Source organism: Girardinichthys multiradiatus, chromosome 14 (genome assembly GCF_021462225.1).
Source record: "Girardinichthys multiradiatus isolate DD_20200921_A chromosome 14, DD_fGirMul_XY1, whole genome shotgun sequence".
NCBI lineage: Eukaryota > Metazoa > Chordata > Actinopteri > Cyprinodontiformes > Goodeidae > Girardinichthys > Girardinichthys multiradiatus.
The window spans coordinates 18,493,573-18,519,207 of NC_061807.1; the positions used below are offsets into that span (position 1 = coordinate 18,493,573).

General features: G+C 40.5%; 2 protein-coding genes across 2 annotated transcripts in view; both read right to left on the bottom strand.

The window, feature by feature from the left end:
• LOC124880460 (fibronectin-like) overlaps positions 1-6,768 on the bottom strand; it is a 22,173-nt gene extending 15,405 nt beyond the window's left edge. The window contains exons 1-8 of the mRNA XM_047385582.1: positions 6,590-6,768; positions 4,570-4,827; positions 4,109-4,366; positions 3,559-3,816; positions 3,106-3,357; positions 2,545-2,802; positions 2,084-2,341; positions 64-321 (exon numbers count right to left, since the gene is read on the bottom strand). Coding sequence (XP_047241538.1) covers positions 64-321; positions 2,084-2,341; positions 2,545-2,802; positions 3,106-3,357; positions 3,559-3,816; positions 4,109-4,366; positions 4,570-4,827; positions 6,590-6,632 — 1,843 coding nt within the window. The 5' untranslated portion in view covers positions 6,633-6,768. The remainder of the gene's footprint in view (positions 1-63; positions 322-2,083; positions 2,342-2,544; positions 2,803-3,105; positions 3,358-3,558; positions 3,817-4,108; positions 4,367-4,569; positions 4,828-6,589) is intronic.
• On the bottom strand, positions 6,743-24,599 carry LOC124880308 (receptor-type tyrosine-protein phosphatase H-like). The gene is made up of 8 exons (XM_047385354.1): positions 24,596-24,599; positions 18,002-18,172; positions 12,818-13,075; positions 11,821-12,078; positions 11,296-11,553; positions 10,835-11,092; positions 7,160-7,308; positions 6,743-6,847 (listed from the first exon to the last, which is right to left on the bottom strand). The coding sequence occupies exons 1-8, from the start codon at positions 24,597-24,599 to the stop codon at positions 6,743-6,745; spliced, it is 1,461 nt and encodes a 486-aa protein (XP_047241310.1).
• Between the last annotated feature and the right edge of the window lie 1,036 nt (positions 24,600-25,635).

Sequence of the window (25,635 nt, forward strand, 5' to 3'; positions counted from 1 at the left end):
ACTCTCCAACAACATCACTAACTGTGAAACATTTCAAAGCTTTAATGAAAGTAAATATCTTACCAGTCACTGCAGCAATGCTGACTCCACTGCTTCTGACGTTCTCAAACACAGAGAAGAGAGTAAATGTGTATCTAGTTCCAGCAGTGAGAGATGAGACTGTGTGAGTTACTGGTCCATCTCCATCTGGTGAACTGATGAATGTCTCTGTGCCGTTAAACTGGAGAACAAAGCTGGTGTTGTTGTTGACTTTATTCCACTGCAGAGTGATGCTGGTCTCATCTTGTGCTGATGGTCTAAAGCCTTTAGCATTTTCAGGAGCTGAGAGAAAAGAAGAACAAATAATTCATGCAATTTCCCTAAAATACCTTACTTCCTCATAAAATAAAAAATATTAAAATAACCACTCCTTGATCCGCCACCTTAACGTGGTGGAGGGGTTAGAGTGCTCGAATGATCCTAGAGGCTATGTTGTCTGGGGCTTAAATGCCCCTGGTAGGGTCTCCAAACGTCAACTGGTTCGAGGTGACGGATCAGAAAAAGAGCAGTTCAAGACATCCTGATTAGGACCATTATATCGAGGCATGCGAGGTCGTCTAGTACGGCGGAGGCGGGTACCACCCTGGAACCAAACATGGGGTCGGGACTTGTCGGAGAGCGCCTGGTGGCTGGGTTGCTCCTCGCGAGACCCGGCCGGGCAAAGCACGAACAAGAGACGTGAGGCCATCCCCCAGTGGGGCCAACACCTGCAGGTGGAACCATGAGGGATCAGTGCAAAGAGGATTGGGTGGCGGACGAAGGTGGAGACCTCGGCGGCCCGATCCCCAGATGCATAGGTTTGCTCTAGGGACGTGGAATGTCACCTCGCTGGGGGGAAGGAGCCTGAGCTTGTGCGGTAGGTCGAGAGATATCGACTAGAAATAGTCTGGCTCAACTTCATGCACAGTGTGGACTCTGGAACCCATCTCCTTGAGAGGGGTTGGACTCTCTTCTACTCTGGAGTGACCCAAGGGTAGAGGCGGCCGGCTTAGGTGGGTTTGCTTGATGCCCCCAGTTCAGCTGTCTCGTGTTGAGGTTTACCCCAGCCAAGGGCCGGAGAGGGTCTGGTTTGGGGACCAGTGGATTTTGTCTCTTCTATTGCAGATGACGTGGTCCTGCTGGCCCCCTCTAGCCAATACCCACAGCATGTGCTAGGGCGGTTCGCAGTCGAGTGTGAAGCGGCTGGGATGAAGATCAGCTCCTCCAATGCCGAGGCCATGGTTCTCGACGGGAAAAAGGTGGCTTGTCCTCTTCAGGTTGGAGGGGAGTTCCTGCCTCAAGTGGAGGAGTTCAAGTATCTCAAGGTCTTGTTCACGATTGAAGGAAGAATGGAGCAGGAGATCGACAGATGGATCGGTGTGGCTGGAGGAGGTGTCTTGGGAAAGGGATGTCTGGGGGTCTCTGGTGAGTCTGCTGCCCCCATGACCCGGTCCCGGATAAAGCGGAAGACAACGACTACGAGTACTATTAACATAGATATATAAATATCTATTTACATGAACTGTCATTCTATCTTTATCCATATAACATTTCACTTAAATACAAATCTTCTGCAACTAACATATTTTCATTCAATTCTAATATAGGCAAATAAATCTGGCAACAAAACACGCTAAGTTCAAAATGTAAACAATGCAGGTATTTAAGATTACAGAGATTTTCATTTTTTTTTATCTGCTACCAGAAAGAAAAGAGGTTGATTTTCAGACACAAGAGGTATTTGCAGAATGATATAAAAAGCCATATAATAATGGAGCATGAAGTCTCTTACTAAATAACTTGATAAAATACCCAAAGAATATGTATAACTATCAACTGTATACAGATGCTTTCTATCTTTTAACCCTGAATGTTTCCATTTTGCATCTAAACACAAATTCTATTAATGCACAAAGATGAGTTCTTCAAGACTGAATCAAAGTGTTGCTGTCAATATGAATATCTGTGGCTCACTGGATTTTATCAAAAGGAGAAAGGAACTGGACAATTAACTATAATGTACATAGAAAATATGTGTTTAGTGTAAAGCTAACAGTTATCTCACCAGTAGCAACGGTGATGTTTACAGCACTGCTTCTAACATTCATAAACACATGGTAGAGTATGAATGTATATTTAGTTCCAGCAGTGAGATATAAGACTGTGTGAGCTACTGGTCCATCTCCATCTGGTGCACTGATGTTTGTCTCTGTGCCGTTCAACTGGAGAACAAAGCTGATGTTGTTGTCGACTTTATTCCACTGCAGAGTGATGCTCGTCTCATCTTGTTTTGATGCCTTGAAGCCTTCAGCATTTTCAGGAGCTAAGAAGAACAATAAGATTAGACAATTTTAAACATAGAGTCTCAGATTCTGACTACAGAAGGTATTTTCTTCCTTTGACTGTTGAGATTAATGCATGCCACAGTTTCGCCAAGGTGAGTCGTTCAGATTTTAAGTCAGAACTCTCCAACAACATTAGTAAATGTGAAACATTTCAAAGCTTTAATGAAAGTAAATATCCTACCAGTCACTGCAGCAATGCTGGCTCCACTGCTTCTGATGTTCTCAAACACAGAGAAGAGAGTGAATGTGTATCTAGATCCAGCAGTGAGAGATGGGACTGTCAGAGCTAGTGGTCCATTCCCAGTTGGTGCCGCTACATTCAACTCTGTTCCATCATATCGGAGGATGAAGCTGACATTGTTATTGACTGGATCCCACTGTAGAGTGATACTGGTCTCATCCTGTCTCAACGATATGAAGCCTTCGGCATTTTGAGGGGCTGAAAGAAATCAAAATGAGCTAAATTTTCTCTTCAATTCATTCCACTTTAAGTGTTCCATTACATCGTAACATGTTTTATCTTAAAATCTGAGGTCATCAGCTTTCAATCCCTGCTGGTTGAAGCCTCTATTTTCTGGTTGTTGTTTCCCTCTCAGCATTATGAAACTCTTTCAACATCTATTAACAATTTGGTAATAAATTCCCTGTTTATGACCAAGGAGCCTCAAAGGACGGTTAATGATTAGGGAGGTAACAAATTTTGCCTCGGTTGTTGACATATTAATGTGCTGAACATTCTTACCAGTGACAGCTGGGAGCTGAACTCCACTGCTTCTGACGTTCTCAAACACAGAGAAGAGAGTAAATGTGTATCTAGTTCCAGCAATGAGAGATGAGACTGTATAGTTCACTGGTCCATCTCCATCTGGTGCACTGATGTTTGTCTCTGTGCCGTTAAACTGGAGAAAAAAGCTGACGTTGACTTTATTCCACTGCAGAGTGATGCTCGTCTCATCTTGTTTTGATGCCTTGAAGCCTTCAGCATTTTCAGGAGCTAAGAAGAACAATAAGATTAGACATTTTTCAACAGAGTCTCAGATTCTGACTACAGAAATTATTTTCTTCCTTTGACTGTTGAGATTAATGCATGCAGCAGTTTCTCCAAGCGGAGACGTTCAGATTTCAAGTCAGAAATCTCCAACAACATCACTAACTGTGAAACATTTCAAAGTTTTAATGAAATCAAATATCTTACCAGTCACTGCAGCAATGCTGACTCCACTGCTTCTGACGTTCTCAAACACAGAGAAGAGAGTGAATGTGTATCTAGATCCAGCAATGAGAGATGGGACTGTCAGAGCTAGTGATCCATTCCCAGTTGGTGCCGCTACATTCAACTCTGTTCCATTATATTGGAGGATGAAGCTGACATTGTTATTGACTGGATCCCACTGTAGAGTGATACTGGTCTCATCCTGTCTCAACGATCTGAAGCCTTCTGCATTTTGGGGGGCTGAAAGAAATCAAAATGGGCTAAGTTTTCTCTTCAATTTATTCAACTTTTATTGTTCCATTACATCGTAACATGTTTTATCTTAAAATCTGAGGTAATCCCTGCTGGTTGAAGCCTCTATTTTCTGGTTGTTTTTTCTCTCTCACCATTATGAAACTCTTTCAACATCTATTAACAATTTGGGAATAAATTCCCTATTTATGACCAAGGTGCCTCAAAGGACGGTTAATGATTAGGGAGGTAACAAATTTTGCCTCGGTTGTTGACATATTAATGTGCTGAACATTCTTACCAGTGACAGCTGGGAGCTGAACTCCACTGCTTCTGACGTTCTCAAACACAGAGAAGAGAGTAAATGTATATCTAGTTCCAGCAGTGAGAGATGAGACTGTATAGTTCACTGGTCCATCTCCATCTGGTTCACTGATGTTTGTCTCTGTGCCGTTAAACTGGAGAACAAAGCTGATGTTGTTGTTGACTTTATTCCACTGCAGAGTGATGCTCGTCTCATCTTGTTTTGATGCCTTGAAGCCTTCAGCATTTTCAGGAGCTAAGAAGAACAATAAGATTAGACAATTTTAAACATAGAGTCTCAGATTCTGACTACAGAAGTTATTTTCTTCCTTTGACTGTTGAGATTAATGCATGCCACAGTTTCGCCAAGGCGAGTCATTCAGATTTTAAGTCAGAACTCTCCAACAACATCACTAACTGTGAAACATTTCAAAGCTTTAATGAAAGTAAATATCTTACCAGTCACTGCAGCAATGCTGACTCCACTGCTTCTGACGTTCTCAAACACAGAGAAGAGAGTAAATGTGTATCTAGTTCCAGCAGTGAGAGATGAGACTGTGTGAGTTACTGGTCCATCTCCATCTGGTGAACTGATGAATGTCTCTGTGCCGTTAAACTGGAGAACAAAGCTGGTGTTGTTGTTGACTTTATTCCACTGCAGAGTGATGCTGGTCTCATCTTGTGCTGATGGTCTAAAGCCTTTAGCATTTTCAGGAGCTGAGAGAAAAGAAGAACAAATAATTCATGCAATTTCCCTAAAATACCTTACTTCCTCATAAAATAAAAAATATTAAAATAACCACTCCTTGATCCGCCACCTTAACGTGGTGGAGGGGTTAGAGTGCTCGAATGATCCTAGAGGCTATGTTGTCTCGGGCTTAAATGCCCCTGGTAGGGTCTCCAAACGTCAACTGGTTCGAGGTGACGGATCAGAAAAAGAGCAGTTCAAGACATCCTGATTAGGACCATTATATCGAGGCATGCGAGGTCGTCTAGTACGGCGGAGGCGGGTACCACCCTGGAACCAAACATGGGGTCGGGACTTGTCGGAGAGCGCCTGGTGGCTGGGTTGCTCCTCGCGAGACCCGGCCGGGCAAAGCACGAACAAGAGACGTGAGGCCATCCCCCAGTGGGGCCAACACCTGCAGGTGGAACCATGAGGGATCAGTGCAAAGAGGATTGGGTGGCGGACGAAGGTGGAGACCTCGGCGGCCCGATCCCCAGATGCATAGGTTTGCTCTAGGGACGTGGAATGTCACCTCGCTGGGGGGAAGGAGCCTGAGCTTGTGCGGGAGGTCGAGAGATATCGACTAGAAATAGTCTGGCTCAACTTCATGCACAGTGTGGACTCTGGAACCCATCTCCTTGAGAGGGGTTGGACTCTCTTCTACTCTGGAGTGACCCAAGGGTAGAGGCGGCCGGCTTAGGTGGGTTTGCTTGATGCCCCCAGTTCAGCTGTCTCGTGTTGAGGTTTACCCCAGCCAAGGGCCGGAGGGGGTCTGGTTTGGGGACCAGTGGATTTTGTCTCTTCTATTGCAGATGACGTGGTCCTGCTGGCCCCCTCTAGCCAATACCCACAGCATGTGCTAGGGCGGTTCGCAGTCGAGTGTGAAGCGGCTGGGATGAAGATCAGCTCCTCCAATGCCGAGACCATGGTTCTCGACGGGAAAAAGGTGGCTTGTCCTCTTCAGGTTGCAGGGGAGTTCCTGCCTCAAGTGGAGGAGTTCAAGTATCTCAAGGTCTTGTTCACGATTGAAGGAAGAATGGAGCAGGAGATCGACAGATGGATCGGTGTGGCTGGAGGAGGTGTCTTGGGAAAGGGATGTCTGGGGGTCTCTGGTGAGTCTGCTGCCCCCATGACCCGGTCCCGGATAAAGCGGAAGACAACGACTACGAGTACTATTAACATAGATATATAAATATCTATTTACATGAACTGTCATTCTATCTTTTTCCATATAACATTTCACTTAAATACAAATCTTCTGCAACTAACATATTTTCATTCAATTCTAATATAGGCAAATAAATCTGGCAACAAAACACGCTAAGTTCAAAATGTAAACAATGCAGGTATTTAAGATTACAGAGATTTTCATTTTTTTTAATCTGCTACCAGAAAGAAAAGAGGTTGATTTTCAGACACAAGAGGTATTTGCAGAATGATATAAAAAGCCATATAATAATGGAGCATGAAGTCTCTTACTAAATAACTTGATAAAATACCCAAAGAATATGTATAACTATCAACTGTATACAGATGCTTTCTATCTTTTAACCCTGAATGTTTCCATTTTGCATCTAAACACAAATTCTATTAATGCACAAAGATGAGTTCTTCAAGACTGAATCAAAGTGTTGCTGTCAATATGAATATCTGTGGCTCACTGGATTTTATCAAAAGGAGAAAGGAACTGGACAATTAACTATAATGTACATAGAAAATATGTGTTTAGTGTAAAGCTAAGAGTTATCTCACCAGTAGCAACGGTGATGTTTACAGCACTGCTTCTAACATTCATAAACACATGGTAGAGTATGAATGTATATTTAGTTCCAGCAGTGAGATATAAGACTGTGTGAGCTACTGGTCCATCTCCATCTGGTGCACTGATGTTTGTCTCTGTGCCGTTCAACTGGAGAACAAAGCTGATGTTGTTGTCGACTTTATTCCACTGCAGAGTGATGCTCGTCTCATCTTGTTTTGATGCCTTGAAGCCTTCAGCATTTTCAGGAGCTAAGAAGAACAATAAGATTAGACAATTTTAAACATAGAGTCTCAGATTCTGACTACAGAAGGTATTTTCTTCCTTTGACTGTTGAGATTAATGCATGCCACAGTTTCGCCAAGGTGAGTCGTTCAGATTTTAAGTCAGAACTCTCCAACAACATCACTAACTGTGAAACATTTCAAAGCTTTAATGAAAGTAAATATCTTACCAGTCACTGCAGCAATGCTGACTCCATTGCTTCTGACGTTCTCAAACACAGAGAAGAGAGTAAATGTGTATCTAGTTCCAGCAGTGAGAGATGAGACTGTGTGAGTTACTGGTCCATCTCCGTCTGGTGAACTGATGAATGTCTCTGTGCCGTTAAACTGGAGAACAAAGCTGGTGTTGTTGTTGACTTTATTCCACTGCAGAGTGATGCTGGTCTCATCTTGTGCTGATGGTCTAAAGCCTTTAGCATTTTCAGGAGCTGAGAGAAAAGAAGAACAAATAATTCATGCAATTTCCCTAAAATATCTTACTTCCTAATAAAATAAAAAATATTAAAATAGCCACTCCTTGATCCGCCACCTTAACGTGGTGGAGGAGTTTGAGTGCTCGAATGATCCTAGAGGCTATGTTGTCTGGGGCTTAAATGCCCCTGGTAGGGTCTCCAAACGTCAACAGGCTCGAGGTGATGGATCAGAAAAAGAGCGGTTCAAGACATCCTCATTAGGACCATTATATCGAGGCACGCGGGGTCGTCTAGTACGGCGGAGGCGGGTCCCACCCTGGAACCAAACATGGGGTCGGGACTTGTCGGAGAGTGCCTGGTGGCTGGGTTGCTTCTCGCGAGACCCGGCCGGGCAAAGCACGAACAAGAGACGTGAGGCCATCCCCCAGTGGGCCCAACACCTGCAGGTGGAACCATGAGGGGTCAGTGCAAAGAGGATTGGGTGGCGGACGAAGGTGGAGACCTCGGCGGCCCGATCCCCAGATGCATAGGTTTGCTCTAGGGACGTGGAATGTCACCTCGCTGGGGGGAAGGAGCCTGAGCTTGTGCGGGAGGTCGAGAGATATCGACTAGAAATAGTCGGGCTCAACTTCATGCACAGTGTGGACTCTGGAACCCATCTCCTTGAGAGGGGTTGGACTCTCTTCTACTCTGGAGTGACCCAAGGGTAGAGGCGGCCGGCTTAGGTGGGTTTGCTTGATGCCCCCAGTTCAGCTGTCTCGTGTTGAGGTTTACCGCAGTGAATGAAGGGGTCGCATCCCTGCGCCTTCAGGTTAGGGACAGGTCTCTGACTGTCGTTTTGGCCTACGGGCCGAGCAGTAGTGCAGAGTACCCTGCAAACTTGGCGTCACTGTCGGGGGTGCCGGATAGTGCCCCTCTCAGGGACTCCATTATTCTGCTGGGGGACTTCAACGCCCACGTGGGAAACGACAGGGACATCTGGAGAGGCGTAATCGGATGGAATGGCCTGCCCGATCTGAATTTCAGAAGTGTTTCATTATTGGACTTTTGTGCTAGTCACGGATTGTCCATAATAAACACCATTTTCAGCATAAGGGCGTCCATCAGTGCATTTGGCACATTGTTGTGTCGTCAGACCTATGGCCACATGTGCTGGACACTCAGGTGAAGAGAGGGGTTGAACTGTCCACTGATCACCACCTGGTGATGTGTTGGATCCACTGGAGGAGGGGAAAGACGGACAGACTTGGCGGGCCCAAGCGCATAGTGAGGGTCTGCTGGGAACGTCTGGGAGAGCCATCGGCCAGGGATGTATTTAACTCCCACCTTTGGGAGAGCTTTGACCAGATTCTGAGGGATGTTGGAGACATAGAGTCCGAGTGAACCATGTTCTCCGCATCTATCGTCGACGCTGTTGCCTGTAGCTGCGGCTCTAAGGTGTACGGTGCCTATCGCCGCAGCAATCCCTGAACCCGGTGGTAGACACACCACCCGGCAGTAAGGGACGCTGTCAAGCTGAAGAAGGAGTCCTATCGGCTGTGGTTGGCTTGTGGGACTCCTTAGGTGGCTGACGGGTACTGTGAGTTCAAGCATGCCATGGCCCGGGCTGTGGCTGAGGCAAAAACCCGGGCCTGGAATTAGTACGGTGAGGCCATGGAGAAGGACTACCGGTTTGCCTCGAAGCGATTCTGGCAAACCGTCCGGCGCCTCAGGAGGGGGAAGCAGTGCTTCGCCAACACTGTTTACAGTGGGGGTGGGAGGCTGCTGACCTCGACTGGGGACATTATCGGGCGGTGGAAGGAGTACTGCGAGGATCTCCTCAATCCCGCCATCACGCATTCCTTGGCGGAAACAGAGACTGGGGACTTGGGGTTAGACTCTTTCATCACCCAGGCTGCAGTCACCGAGGTAGTTAAAAAGCTCCTTGGAGGCAGGACTTCGGGGGTGGATAAGATCCGCGTTGAGTACCTCAAGTATCTGGATGTTGTGGAGCTGTCGTGGTTGACACTCCTCTTCAACATTGGGTGGCGGTCAGGGACAGTGCCTCTGGACTGGCAGACGTGGTGGTGGTCCCACTTCGTAAGAAGGGTAACCGGAGGGTGTGTTCCAACTACAGTGGGATCACACTTCTCAGCCTCCCTGGTAAGGCCTAGGGTAGGGTATTGGAAAAGGGAGTCCGGCCGATAGTCGAACCTCGGCTTCAGGAGGAGCAGTATGGTTTTCGTCCCGGCCGTATAACACTGGACCAGCTGTATACCCTCTACAGGGTACTCGAGGGTTCATTAGAGTTTTTCCAATCGGTCCACATGTGTTTTGTGGACCTGGAGAAGGCATTCGACTGTGTCCTTCATAGTGCCTTGTGGGGAGTCCTCCAGGAATATGGAATTCGGGGCCATCTGGTCTCTGTACAAGTAGAGCAGGAGTTTGGTCTGGATTGCTGGCACTAAGTCAGACCTGTTCCCAGTGCATGTTGGACTCCACCAGAGCTGCCCTTTGTCAACGGTCCTGTTCATAACCATTATGGACAGGATTTCTAGACGCAGCCAAGGGCCGGAGGGGGTCTGGTTTGGGGACCAGTGGATTTTGTCTCTTCTATTGCAGATGACATGGTCCTGCTGGCCCCCTCTAGCCAATACCCACAGCATGTGCTAGGGCGGTTCGCAGCCGAGTGTGAAGCGGCTGGGATGAAGATCAGCTCCTCCAATGCCGAGGCCATGGTTCTCGACGGGAAAAAGGTGGCTTGTCCTCTTCAGGTTGGAGGGGAGTTCCTGCCTCAAGTGGAGGAGTTCAAGTATCTCAAGGTCTTGTTCACGATTGAAGGAAGAATGGAGCAGGAGATCAACAGATGGATCGGTGTGGCTGGAGGAGGTGTCTAGGGAAAGGGACGTCTGGGGGTCTCTGGTGAGTCTGCTGCCCCCACGACCCGGTCCCGGATAAAGCGGAAGACAACGAGTACGAGTACTATTAACATAGATATATAAATATCTATTTACATGAACTGTCATTCTATCTTTATCCGTATAACATTTCACTTAAATACAAATCTTCTGCAACTAACATATTTTCATTAAATTCTAATATAGGCCAACAAATCTGGCAACAAAACACGCTAAGTTCAAAATTTAAACAATGCAGGTATTTAAGATTACAGAGATTTTCATTTTTTTTTATCTGCTACCAGAAAGAAAAGAGGTTGATTTTCAGACACAAGAGGTATTTGCAGAATGATATAAAAAGCCATATAATAATGGAGCATGAAGTCTCTTACTAAATAACTTGATAAAATACCCAAAGAATATGTATAACTATCAACTATATACAGATGCTTTCTATCTTTTAACCCTGAATGTTTCCATTTTGCATCTAAACACAAATTCTATTAATGCACAAAGATGAGTTCTTCAAGACTGAATCAAAGTGTTGCTGTCAATATGAATATCTGTGGCTCACTGGATTTTATCAAAAGGAGAAAGGAACTGGACAATTAACTATAATGTACATAGAAAATATGTGTTTAGTGTAAAGCTAAGAGTTATCTCACCAGTAGCAACGGTGATGTTTACAGCACTGCTTCTAACATTCATAAACACATGGTAGAGTATGAATGTATATTTAGTTCCAGCAGTGAGATATAAGACTGTGTGAGCTACTGGTCCATCTCCATCTGGTTCACTGATGTTTGTCTCTGTGCCGTTAAACTGGAGAACAAAGCTGGTGTTGTTGTTGACTTTATTCCACTGCAGAGTGATGCTGGTCTCATCTTGTTTTGATGCTCTGAAGCCTTCAGCATTTTCAGGAGCTAAGACAAACAATAAGATTAGAAATTATTCAACATAGAGTCTCAGATTCTGACTACAGAAATTATTTTCTTCCTTTGACTGTTGAGATTAATGCATGCAGCAGTTTCTCCAAGCGGAGACGTTCAGATTTCAAGTCAGAAATCTCCAACAACATCACTAACTGTGAAACATTTCAAAGTTTTAATGAAATCAAATATCTTACCAGTCACTGCAGCAATGCTGACTCCACTGCTTCTGATGTTCTCAAACACAGAGAAGAGAGTGAATGTGTATCTAGATCCAGCAGTGAGAGATGGGACTGTCAGAGCTAGTGGTCCATTCCCAGTTGGTGCCGCTACATTCAACTCTGTTCCATTATATTGGAGGATGAAGCTGACATTGTTATTGACTGGATCCCACTGTAGAGTGATACTGGTCTCATCCTGTCTCAATGATCTGAAGCCTTCTGCATTTTGGGGGGCTGAAAGAAACTTTAAGTGTTCCATTACATCGTAACATGTTTTATCTTAAAATCTGGGGTCATCAGCTTTCAATCCCTGCTGGTTGAAGCCTCTATTTTCTGGTTGTTTTTTCTCTCTCACCATTATGAAACTCTTTCAACATCTATTAACAATTTGGTAATACATTTCCTGTTTATGACCAAGGTGCCTCAAAGGACGGTTAATGATTAGGGAGGTAACACATTTTGCCTCGGTTGTTGACATATTAACGTGCTGAATATTCTTACCAGTAACAGCTGGGAGCTGAACTCCACTGCTTTTGACGTTCTCAAACACAGAGAAGAGAGTAAATGTGTATCTAGTTCCAGCAGTGAGAGATGAGACTGTATAGTTCACTGGTCCATCTCCATCTGGTGCACTGATGTTTGTCTCTGTGCCGTTAAACTGGAGAACAAAGCTGATGTTGTTGTTGACTTTATTCCACTGCAGAGTGATGCTGGTCTCATCTTGTTTTGATGCCCTAAAGCCTTCAGCATTTTCAGGAGCTATGAAAAATAATAAGATTAGAAATTATTCAACATTGAGTCTCAGATTCTGACTACAGAAATTATTTTCTTCCTTTGACTGTTGAGATTAATGCATGCAGCAGTTTCTCCAAGGTGAGACGTTCAGATTTCAAGTCAGAAATCTCCAACAACATCACTAACTGTGAAACATTTCAAAGTTTTAATTAAATCAGATATCTTACCAGTCACTGCAGCAATGCTGACTCCACTACTTCTGACGTTCTCAAACACAGAGAAGAGAGTAAATGTGTATCTAGTTCCAGCAGTGAGAGATGGGACTGTGTGAGTTACTGGTCCATCTCCATCTGGTGAACTGATGAATGTTTCTGTGCCATTAAACTGGAGAACAAAGCTGGTGTTGTTGTTGACTTTATTCCACTGCAGAGTGATGCTGGTCTCATCTTGTGCTGATGGTCTAAAGCCTTTAGCATTTTCAGGAGCTGAGAGAAAAGAAGAACAAATAATTCATGCAATTTCCCTAAAATACTTTACTTCCTAATAAAATGAAATATATTAACATAGATATATTAATATCTATTCATATGAAGTGTCTTACTATCTTTATCCATATAACATTTCACTTAAATACAAATATTCTGCAATTAACATATTTTCATAAAATTCTAATATAGGCAAACAAATCTTGCAAAAAACCACAGTAAGTTTCACATTTAAACGATGCAGGTATTTAAGATTACAGAGAAGTAAATATTCTTACCAGTCACTGCAGCAATGCTGACTCCACTGCTTCTGACGTTCTCAAACACAGAGAACAGAGTGAATGTGTATCTAGTTCCAGCAGTGAGAGATGAGACTGTATGGTTCACTGGTCCATCTCCATCTGGTTCACTGATGTTTGTCTCTGTGCCGTTAAACTGGAGAACAAAGCTGGTGTTGTTGTTGACTTTATTCCACTGCAGAGTGATGCTGGTCTCATCTTGTGCTGATGATCTGAATGCTTCTGCATTTTCAGGAGCTGTAATGAAATGGTTGTTTTGAAATATCTCAATGGAATTGGTCAAGAAAATTACTTTCTTAAAAGCTCAACTAAGCATGCAAATATGCCCAGTGGCATACCAACGACAAATATATAATTTTCAATGCTATTAATATACCCAATGTTGTTTTTGCGGTCCCCATAATATTTACCCTAACTTCACGTCATTAGTTGTGATATTTGAATGTCTCGAGACTTGCATCTTGACAGACAAAATGGTTCTTGAGCTCAGCCTTTGAGATAAGGTGAGGAGCTTTGTCATTTACGGGGAGCAATAAAGCTGCTGCTCCTCTACATCGAACAGAGTCAGCTGAATTGGTTTGGGCTTCTAATATGAGGCCCCTTTAGCTCCACCATTTCGAGGAATTCGTGGTAGGTTTTACAAGTAAGACACGGTGAATTTGACAGTGTAATGATTGGTGTTGCTGTGGTTTCATGAGTAGAGACGAGGAAGGGAGGAGCATAAATTAATTATTGATTTGAATGGTGAACTGAACTGAGGGAGCAGCAACCAATCGATGACACTGTCTCAAAGAACCAGGTGAGAATACTATAAAGGTGAGTAAACTAACTGACTACGTCACAGCTATGGAGAGGATAGGACTGAGAAGAGGAGCAAAACTAAATAGTCAAATAACTTAAAAAATGAAATAAGATGGGACACAACTCAAAACCAACAGATCACAACAGCTGAATGGGCTAAATTATATTTCTCTTTCCGCCTGGGAATGCTTCACAATTCCCCAAAATGAGCTGAAGAGAGATGTCTGGGTTTTCCTCCTGGACCTATTACCCTTGTGACCAGTGGATATTTTCAGAATGGACCATATAGGCAGTTGTCCAGGGGGTACTAAAAAGGGTTCACATGGCAACACTTAAAAAATAGAAATTATCTGTCTACTTTCACTTTCTATCTACAAATGTTCACTGCCTAGTTAACTTACCAGTAGCTGCAATGATGCTGACTCCGCTGCTTCTGACAGAGTCAAAAACAGAGAAGAGAGTGAATGTGTATTTAGTTCCAGCAGTCAGAGATGAGACTGTGTGGTTCAGTTGTCCATCTCCATGTTGTGCACTGATGTTTATCTCTATGCCATTAAACTGGAGAACAAAGCTGGTAATGTTGCCGATTTTTTTCCACTCCAAAGTGATACTCGTCCCATTTTGTTCTGAAGCTCTGAAACCTTCAGCATTGGGTAGGACTATAAGAAAAGGACAACCAGCTGTGAGAAAGAGACGACATGAAACACACGAGGAACATAATAGTCATGCTTTACTGACATATTTTATGATTTGCCAACCTTATATTCAGATTTTTCTGTACAATGAAAACTGCAACTGTACTGAAAACCCTAATGTCCCCTTCAAGCATGGAAAACTGGTGGAGCTAAAAGGCCCCCCTCTGGAAAAAAACATGCTTTGCCCTTAAGACTGTAAACAAAACCTATTTTGTGTTTTCAGCAAGTTTCACTGGGAACTTAAGCCATGAGTTTACAATTTTAGTTTTTTAGCAAGTGTTAACATATGTTCTTCTTATCTAAAAAAAAAAAAAAAAAAAAAAAAAAAAAAAGTTATATTACAAACATTACTTGGTTTGTAACAGATGAATGGCAAACTCTGAGTGCAGGGTTCATCAGACCATTTTCCCATGTCGTTGAATGAAGCAGCAACACACTGTGCATAATTATTGTCTGGTTGACCGGTCACCCAGTGTTGAAACAGGGAGGTGCTGTTATCAGACCATAGTTTTTCCCGATACAGTCCAATCCACACTTCAATGCCACCTAGAAGAGTTCTGACGTCATTATTTTCTGCCTGGTTTCGTATACTGTGAAGAAAGAACTACATTAACAACAAAGAAAAACACAGGAAAAACTCCATTGTAAAGTTCTGTAGACTGAAACATTTCTTGTTTTGGAAAATTATTATTACCTCTTGAAGTTTTTAACATATTTTCACATTTCATCCACAAATTTCAGTATATTTTATTTGGATTTTATGTGACAACCATAAAGTAGCACATAATGGCAAAGCATAAAGAAAAGGACAAACTTTTTTTTTTGTTTAAATCTGAGAAGTATGACATCTATTTATATTGAGCTCCATCTATTCTTTCATCTCTAAATAAAATCTAATGTAATCAACTGCTTTTAGAAGCCACATAAATACAGTCCACCAATAATTTAATTTCAGCTGTTCTGTGTCAGAGGTTTTTTTAGAGAAAATTAGTAAACAAACAGCATCTTGAAGACCGAGGGACACAGCAGACAGGTCAGGGAGAAAGCGTTGGAGAGGTTTAATGCAGAGATAGGTTATACAATTATTTCCCAAACGCTGAAATTCTCAAAGTTCACTCCACCATCTAAAAATGGAAAGAGTGTGACACAACTACAATCCTACCAAGACATGGTCAGACCAAAAGAGTATTAATCAGAAAACCAGCCAGGACGCCCATGATGACTTTGGATGAGCTTCGGTGATCCCCAGCTCAGGTGGGAGAATCTGTTGCCATGACAGCTATTAGTTGCAAGAAGAGAGCCACTGTTTAACCCTTTGTAGACTATTTTTGTGAATTCGCCTCATACCACCATACAGCCAAGTTTGTGTAAGTATACCACTAATGCCCCGAGATGCATATTCTAAACATATCAAAGTTTGTATTAGAAGTACTTAACAACCCAAGACTTGCCAAATTAGGCCTAATTTTGCTCATTTCCATACTAACTACTTATATTTATGTTATATTCAATATGCTATATTCTATTTATCAATCTCTATTTAAAGTTGAATCTGACAGAAAAAACACAACTTTACCTTTTTTCTATAACCTTGAATAAGTAATGTCAGTCAGGGGTTAATATTTGGGACAAAGCAAACATTTGGAAGGTGTTCTGATCAGATGTATGCCAAAATGAATTTTTTGGCATACATGAAAAATGTCGTGCGTGACTTGAAACTAACACTATTCTTTATCCTCAAATCCAAGGTAAGAGCCTCAAGCTCTGAGGATAATTTTCTTTAGAAGCGAAGGAGAAGCTGGACAGAGTTAAAGAGAAAATGGATGGAGCTAAATATAAGGCAGTTCTGTAAGGAAACCTGCTATATATTGCAAAAGACTTTGGACTGTGGTGGAGGTTCATCTTTCAGCAGGACAGCAACAGTAAACCTACAGCCAGAGCTATAATGGAATGGTTTAAATTAAATACGATTTATGCATTAGAATGGTCCAGTCAAAGTCCAAACCTAAACCCAATTTATAAGCTAAAGCCTGATTTAAACATTGTGGCTCAAAGATGCTCTCCATCTCATAAAACTGCACTTGAGCCATGTTACAACGAAGGATAGACACACAATTATCTTTCTAGATTTGCAAAGCTGGTAAAGACATGCCATCAAAGACTTGGATCTTTTACTGCAGCAAAAATTGTTCTACAAACTATTACCTGGACAGCTGAATAAAAGAGGTGCACACAACTTTATAGGTTTCTGTCAAATCATGAAAACTGTGTATCCATCTTCATCCACTCCCCAATTATGCCTTTCTTTGTGTTGGTTTATAAAATCCAAATAAAATAAGTCGGCCTTTGTTGTTGTGATTGGCAAATTATGGAAAGGTTTGGAAACTTTTGGAAAACACTTTATAACTCCATAGTACTCTTGTATCATTAGACTATTATTAGACATAATTAAAGAGCACAGAAAGGAAAGAAAAAACACACACAAACAAAGTTGCTGCTGAATTGCTGAACTGACATAAACACATGCATTACTGCATTACATATTACTTGAGAGTTTGTTTTGATATAATATGTAGCGTCTTCATTACCTGGCAAGGTCAATATAATTCTCTCTGCAAAATCGCTGCGCTTCAGTCCAATTCAGTGATTGGCTACTGACAAAATAAGATGGTGAGCCCCCTACTGTACCTGTAAATGAGTGGAAGAAAAAGAAACTTAACAGGGTTAGGAAAGCCACTTTGGTAAAACATGTTATTAAACAGTGTTAGGGATCTCTAATAGCAAATTTGACCATTTATAAACAATTGTGTCATTGTCATTCATAGATGGTGAAAGGAACCAAATGCAGACAAACTGATGGCAAGTTCAGGATAAAAAAAAGAGTCAGCAACGTTTTGATTACAAAACCAAGGCAGAAAAAAACAAAACAGTCAACATGGTGAGGAAACCAGTAATAAGCAAAGATTTAACAACTGATTGCAGGAAAACATGGAGTTTTTATTTGGCTTCTGAATGAGCATCTGGAAAAATGAGGAACTCACGCCACCAAGTGGCATTAACCAGAATTACATGAAAAGAGTAGGAAACATCATAACAAAAAAAAACTGATCAAAATCCAATAAAAAACTCGGTTCAATATTTAATGACCAACACATCGGTGTTCAGGGGACTTTATGTAAGTATGTATTACAAAAACTTTACTCATACTTTCATTTGTAGTAGAAAAAGAACTTACCAGTGTAACACAAAAAACGTCTTAGGTCCGAGCACTGACGGTCATCCCACCCACCCAAGTACGTGTTGTCACTTAATAACCTGACACAGTACTGTTGTCCCCCAAGATTATTGGGTAAGCCAGATATCCAGTTTCTGAATGTATATTCTCCAACTCCATAGAAGCTGCTGTCATTTAGGGACCATTTCCAGCTGTTACTTAACTCATCATAGAGACCTATCCAAGCCAGACCTGTTGAAAAACAGGTTCAAATTATTAATGAGCTGCAGTGAAGCATGTGCTGTTTGATTTAAAAGATAACTTTATTTAATTTGTGAATTTCTCCAGACCTGATGAGTTCTTTATAAAAAGAAATAGATTTTGGTCTCAAGAAATGAGGTCTGCATCTGAAATATTGAAACATACATACAGTAGCCACAGCTAAAAATATACCTGGATAGTTTGAAGTGGTCCTGAGAACAGCATCAACATCGGCCATGTTTTCTATAGTGGCCAGGTCAGTGTAGTCACGTCTGCAGACACTCTGGGCATTTGTCCAGGTTTGTGGCGTGCTTACAAAGTAGTACTGGCGAGTTTGGCCAAAGGCGATGCTGACCAGTGCTCCTGAAACAAAACATATTAAGTTATGCATAGCTGTTAAGTATGGGTGCACTCACTGGAGACTTTATTAGGTACACCTGTTCAATTGCATGTAAAATGAAACGGATTTATCCAGTCAAATGGCAGCTCTTCAATGCATTTAGGCACCTAGGGGTGGCAAAGACAACTCGCTGTAGGGCAAATTGAACATCAGAATGGGAATGAAAAGGAACTAAAGTAGCTTTAAATGTTATATGGTTGATGCTGCCAAACAGGCTGATCTGAAACTGGTGATTTTCTGGGCTTCTTGTGCACAGACATCTCTTGGGGTTCCTGAAATAAAACATATTTCAGTGATGTGGTTTTGTGGATAACAGGAATATAGACAGACTGGTTTGAAGTGATAAAAAAGGCAACTGTAGCTAAAACAAAACAACCAAAGAATGCTAAATACCATCTCTGAGTGCACAACACATAAAACCTTAAAGCAGTATGAAACCACATCGGGCTGGTACCATTCCTGTTAGCTAAGAACAGAAAACTGAAGCTAAAAGCATAGGTTTATTAAAATTAGACAATAAAACATTGCTTGGTCTGAGACACTGGTTGAGCATTGTATAAATGCCACAACCTACATGAGTATTGTTGCTGACCATGTCCATCTTTTTATGACTACAGTGTTCCCATGTTTTGATGGCTGCTTCTGGTACAGATAATGTACCATGTCACAAAGCTCCTAGAAGCTGAAACTGGTTTCTCTAACATGACAATGGTTGTACTCCAATGCCCTCCACAGTCACCAGATCTCAATCCAGTAGAACACATTTGGAAAGTGATGGAATAGGAGAGGAGAACAAAAAGGAAGATACTGGATAAAATACATTTAATATAAACATTGTTTTCTTTAGTTTTGTGGTTTTTACACACAAAAAAATATAGATTTTACCACAACTGAACAGAACTTTGCTGCTGCTCACCTATATTGTTGTTAACATAAGGCAACATTTAGAAAAGTTAGGAATCCCCTTTAAACACGTTTCCTAGTGTAAAGTGTAAAATACTTTCTTTTCTCTTTACTTGTAATTTACTTGGCTTGTGTTGCTGAAATGTCAGTCAGTCATTTTCTACCGCTTATTCCATAGTGGGTCGCGGGGTAGCTGGTGCCTATCTCCAGCAGTCTATGGGCGAGAGGCGGGGTACACCCTGGACAGGTCGCCAGTCCATCGCAGGGCAAATATATATTTATGTATATATTCAAAAAAAACAGTAAGATGAGAGCAAGTATTGCAAAAGTATCATAAAATTCAGCTAAAAGTCAATAAACAGCAATGTACTTCAGGAGTGCCTTGCAAGATAATTTCATACGTCAATCAAAATCATTTATAGTCAAATTTAGCATTATGGGTAAGATAAATCACTTAATCACAAGAAATGTTTGTAACTCTGATAGACTGGTCAAAATTAAATTCAAACTATAGTAAAAACAACAGTGATAAAGTTCAATAGATTTGTTTGTTTATTTCTTTGATTTTAATATTTCAGTTTAATAATTAAAATCAAGAACTGAATGGATTAATAACATCATGTGTCCAGTCCAAGAAAACATCTGCTCCCCACTTTGGATACATTGAAGGATTGCAATTATCTGACATGTGATTTCAGGTCTTCTTTTTTTCAAGCACATTAAATCAGCTCATATTTGCTGATATTCTTGAGTGTATAAACACAGAGGACGTGTCCACGCCTTCCATAAAAATCTCTCCCCCAAAATAAATAATAATAATAATAATAATAATAGAGTATTGATATGATAAGGGTAATAAAAGTACAACTCAAGCGATTTAAAATTAAAAACGTAAAATGCGTTTCTTAGTTATTGAAATATCACGAAAGTGGTTTGGTCCGCATGTTTCCAACTTGAAACAGAGAGGCAGCTCCTCCGTGTTTCAGTGATGAGGAAGCTGCAGAAGCCAGTAAAGTCATTTATCATATCACTTGTTCAACGAGTGACATTTCTTCCGCTTTGTCCAAAAGCCTGTTTGTTTTCAGCTCACTGGTTAAGCAAATAACTTAGCTTATAATGGTTGACAAGTTCAAACTACAATAGTGACGTGGTACAGAGGAGGACACGAGAAGGAGAGGAAGAGGAAGAGAGAAGAGGACAGAGCGCAGGGAGGAGAGCGAGGAGGGAAAAGAGGAAGACAGGCGAACAAAGAAGAGACTGAGAGGAAAAATAGACGAGGGAAAAGAGGAAATAAAGAAGACAGATTTTTTTTTAAAAAGTCTGTCAGGATTTTAATGTCAGATATAAACCTAATTTTTATTGTAGTGACATTTTCGATTTGTTCCTGGGGAGATATCAAGATTTTGCAATGTAAGTATTTTGAATTTAAGTTTGAGGTCCGAGTTTTGATTATTTTTTTTGTGGGCTAGAAATCACATGACTCGAATTTCTTTAAATAAATACATTTCTATATAAATAAACTTGACTTGACTTTAAAAGTCAAGTCAAGTTTATTTATATAGAAATTTATACTTTAAAAGTGTTCAGTTTTGACTGAACACTTGATCATCATAAAAAAAATCATAATAGGTAAAAACTATTCAGTTCCTAAGATTAAGATTTTCTATTTTTTTTTTTTGTAATCTAACCTAAATTTGAAGTTGTCATTTCAGTTTTGGTGTAACACCCCAAGCCTATCAGTGGGCTCCATCAGGCCTGTCTTTACAAAACTTTGTGGAAGTGCCCCCAATCCACTGGAAAGCCCATTCTTAGAATAGATAATTATTTGACTTTAATAGGAACAAAGTTACAATACAAAGAGTTCAACTAATGTGCTGTACAGAGTATTTATAGCTATTCCTAATTTTCAGCTCTTGCCCCTAGTTGGGCTTCTACATAAAGGTGAAATGTGACTAAAATGCGCTAAATATTAGCTTTGAGAATTTAATCAAGTATAGATGTTATATCCCACTTCATGAAGGAGGGATTAATTAAATTCATTTTCATTATTGGTAACTTTTTTTCTTTGACTAACATTAGAAGCCTATTTAGAATAGAATAATAATTATTTCTAGTTTCTTACAGAAACTATTTAGAACAGAAAATGTCTGTTTTCATTAATCTTTCTCTTTGTATAAGCTTTCTAAGGAAAATGCAAGAAAAACACAACATAGCACCGAAAATAAAAACAAAAGGTACAAACCTGCAAGCCCAAAGTAGATCCATCTAAAATCCATGAGTCAAACCTTTGAAAAGACCAATAACACAAGTTATTCTTTTTTTAAAGCTCATACATTGAACTTATTTATATTGCAAAGTTGTAATTCACATCTCATAAATGCCACCAGTGACAAATATACAGACACCCAACATTAACCACTGTAAAGGTTGTCAGTTTTAGAAAGTACTCACCTTTAAGATGCTAAAATAATCATAAGTACTAATAATGTGTAATCATATTACACATTGAAGCAGTGTGGAGATGTTTGCTGCAATGATGCAAAACACTCAGAACAGAAACTTTAGGTGCTCTCCATTTTTAAAGCACCTACACAGGGCTGTAATAATAATGTGAGAAACAAGTTAGATTAGTTTTCAAGACACAGATGTTTTCTGACAAGGTTTTTCCTTGTATTGTCCCCAGAGACAAGAATGAGGATGTGATTAAACTCAACCCTGTACAGTTGAAAATGTGGTATCCTTTGTGTTACTTGGCCACGCACATGGTAGTGTCATTTGGATAAATGACATTTGGAAATAGAGCTCAGTTGTACCATGTGCTATAATGCTTTTTGTTAAAATGCTTGAGATAAGCATTACTTCATTTGAAAGTTAGTTGATAAAACACAGCTCTGTCAGCTAAAAAAATGCTTTTATTTATTTCTAGAAAACAAGATTTTATTAGTTATGAGCTTGCAGTTTTATAATCCTGTCTTATATCATTAATATGTCAGGGACTGCTGATGAAAATATGCATATATGGCTAAATCCTTGTAAACAACAAGACTATTTTGAGGTAAAAGGGGAGGAGGAGGGAGCAAGGATCCTCCCATTGGACCTCCAACCTGTAGGCCTTTCTCAAGATACTCCAGCATAGACATACAATCCATATACAGTGTTAAGTTATTTGGTGATACTTAACGAACCTTGACTGAAAGGGTGCTTGGTTGTTTTTTGTGTATTTCAGCATTGGCTTTGTGATTTAGCAGGGTGAGCAGTGTGAATAGGCTGGACCTTAACTCTTGTCTAATGAAAAACAAAACAAGCCCTGGCCTGATTATAACTCTGAATAGGACAAAGAGGAAAATGGAAATCAAAAAAATAAATGAATGTGGACATATTGTTGTAGGTTCTTGCCTAACTCATTTTAGTCACAAAACCTTAACAGTAATAAGATGATCAGCTCCTTGCTAAGGTAAAATTAAAGTATCCCAGCGTTTTATCCCTGTTTAACTTAAATGTATTTGTAATTTAAATAGATGTATTTTTATTTTTCCGACCCTAACACACATGGCTTGGACTTTTAAAAGCAGTAAAGGCGTACATATTAACAAAACAAGATAAACTGCCGCATTTAGATTAGTGGTAGCGATACTTAAGACGTGAAGTCCTTTTGTATGAAGGTTTTAAAGTTCCCTGGTTTGAAAGGGAAAAAGAGCAACTGTGCTCTGCATTTAACCATGAAGTAATATGAGAGGATCTGTTGTAAGCATTTGAACCATCGACTTAATAAAAGAATCTGGTGTGTCAAGAAAACTCATAGGTGCAGGTGACCCACAAAATGATGCAAAGAATATCCCAGATATGTCAGATATACATAATTCATCAATAACACAACGCTAGCTCTTGACATCTGTATGATTCGATTGAATTCACTTTGTAAAGTGTCTTGAGACGACACGTGTTGTGAATTGTTATATAAATAAAACTGAATCAAATTGAATTGAAATTCATTTGTTTTTGCTTACCAGTTTATAAGGGCTCTGATGACAGTATCTGAGCAAAAAAACAACTGACAACATAAACAATGTTCATCAGATTTAACAGTACATATAGGACAGAAATCAGCACAATCATCTTCACATAGTCAGTCAGTCATTTTCTACCGCTTATTCCATAGTGGGTCGCAGGGGAGCTGGTGCCTTTCTCCAGCAGTCTATGGGCAAGAGGCAGGGGTACACCCTGGACAGGTCGCCAGTCCATCGCAGGGCAACACACAAACAACCACACACACTCATTCATACACCTAAGGGCAATTTATAGTGACCAATTAACCTAACAGGCATGTCTTTGGACTGTGGGAGGAAGCCAGAGTACCCAGTGAGAACCCACACATGCACAGGGAGAACATGCAAACTCCATGCAGAAAGACCCCTGGTCAGGAATTGAACCCAGAACCTTCTTGCTGCAAGGCAACAGTGCTACCAACTGCACCACCGTGCAGCCCACATCTTCACATAATTCTCGCAAAATTTGAATTTATTAAGGAAACATAATTCAATCAGGTTCAGAGATCTAATTGAGTTTTTGTTTTCTTTTGGACATGAACTCCAAAATTTAGAGAAATACCGTCATTTTAGGGAATCTGAAATTTCCAGTTTAAATGCTCACCTACGTTTTTCCCTGTTTGTAGCTTTGTTCTTTTGATTTTACTTTGCCGCATCCTTTATCTTTTAGTTTAATGCTTAGAAAACTTTACAAGTAAAAAATAATTTATTTAAGATCAAGTTTCACAAAGTAACTTTTTTATGTTTGGTTGGGAAAACTAGATTATCAAGATTAGACAAAATACTTTTCTTCGACTAGCCAATCTTATAGGATAACTTTTGTGTTTGACCTTTAAATTCACATTTTTGTGATTAGCCACCTGTGTATGTTAATGTGAGATATGTGAAGGATGTGTAAAACATTTGTTGTACATATAATTTGTAAAACATGTACATTTCCGCATGAAACCCATACATTGCATGTGAAAAATACATGCTTTTGATGTGGTCAAATGAGGAAGGTTTGCCTACATAGGTTTTATATGGGGAAATCATTTTGTGTAATAACATGTGAAACACTTTTGGGAAAACCTACCACGCGTTGATCATTTCCTCACATATAAAGCACATGTTTTCTTAAATGAGTTACACATTTTTAAATGATCATTCCTTCTGTTTTTGTTGTTATGACATGTAGTATATATGGCCACATGTTTTTTCTATAGGAAATTTACATTATACTCATTATACTACTACATTATACTCTGTTTGGGACTCTAGGTAAATCTGATTTCCATAAACTGTATTTCCATAAAGGTATTTACTGTGATAACAATAAAAATGATGATAAAAATGTACTTACAACCACTTCTCAGTCTTTTTTGCAGACAACTGTATGGCTGTGACTACATGGCAGTCAAAGCTCACAAACGCAAATATGGCTCTTAAGAAACATACCCATTTTGAAACAGGCTTCTTCACCAGATATATAAAATGTGTGATTCTTATAACTAAACTGCACAAATAAACTGCATTTAATTATTCTTTCTAATTTATTTATTTATTTATTAATGCTCCCAAGGAACAAACAGTGGCGCAATATTTGAGGTTTTCAAACATCATTAATTGGAATTAATCGTCACGATAAGACAAAATTCTTATAATGATAAGAAATTTTTCTCAATGAATGACAATCCCTTATTGTGTAGTACTGTGTCTGATAATTACTGATAATTACACTGGATGTTCATGTATGATTAGTTTCCTCAGTATGCTGGGTTTCAGTGATAAGGATCAGCTCGTTTTTTTGCTTCACTCTTGTGACTCAAGTCTCTTTTTTTGTCTGCTTGTTGTTTGGAATTAAGTACTTTGTATTTCCTTGTTTGACAGTGCCCTGATTTTAGTTCTGATAGGTTAGTTTAGTTCCTGTATTGGAACTGTATCAGATTTACCAGTAAAATGGGTTTATAGTTACAGAGGTGCTAATATACACTGCTCAAAAAACTACAGGGAACACTTAAACAACACAATATATCTCCAAGTAAATCAAACTTCTGTGAAATCAAACTGTTCACTTAGGAAGCAACACTGATTGACAATCAATTTCACATGATGTTGTTCAAATGGAATAGACAACAGGGGGAAATCTTTGGCGATTAGCAAGACACTCAATAAAGGAGTGGTTCTGCAGGTGGGGACCACAGACCACTTCTCAGTACCGATGCTTTCTGGCTGATTTTTTGCTCACTTTTGAATGTTGGTGATGCATTCACACTCGTGGTAGCATGAGACGGACTCTACAACCCACACAAGTGGCTCAGGTAGTGCAGCTCATCCAGGATGGCACATCAATACGAGCTGTGGCAAGAAGGTTTGCTGTGTCTGTCAGCGTAGTGTCCAGAGTCGCATGACCCTCCATGTGCTCGCCAGAGGTAGCCTGACTGCCATTAGGTACCGAGATGAGATCCTCAGACCCCTTGTGAGACCATATGCTGGTG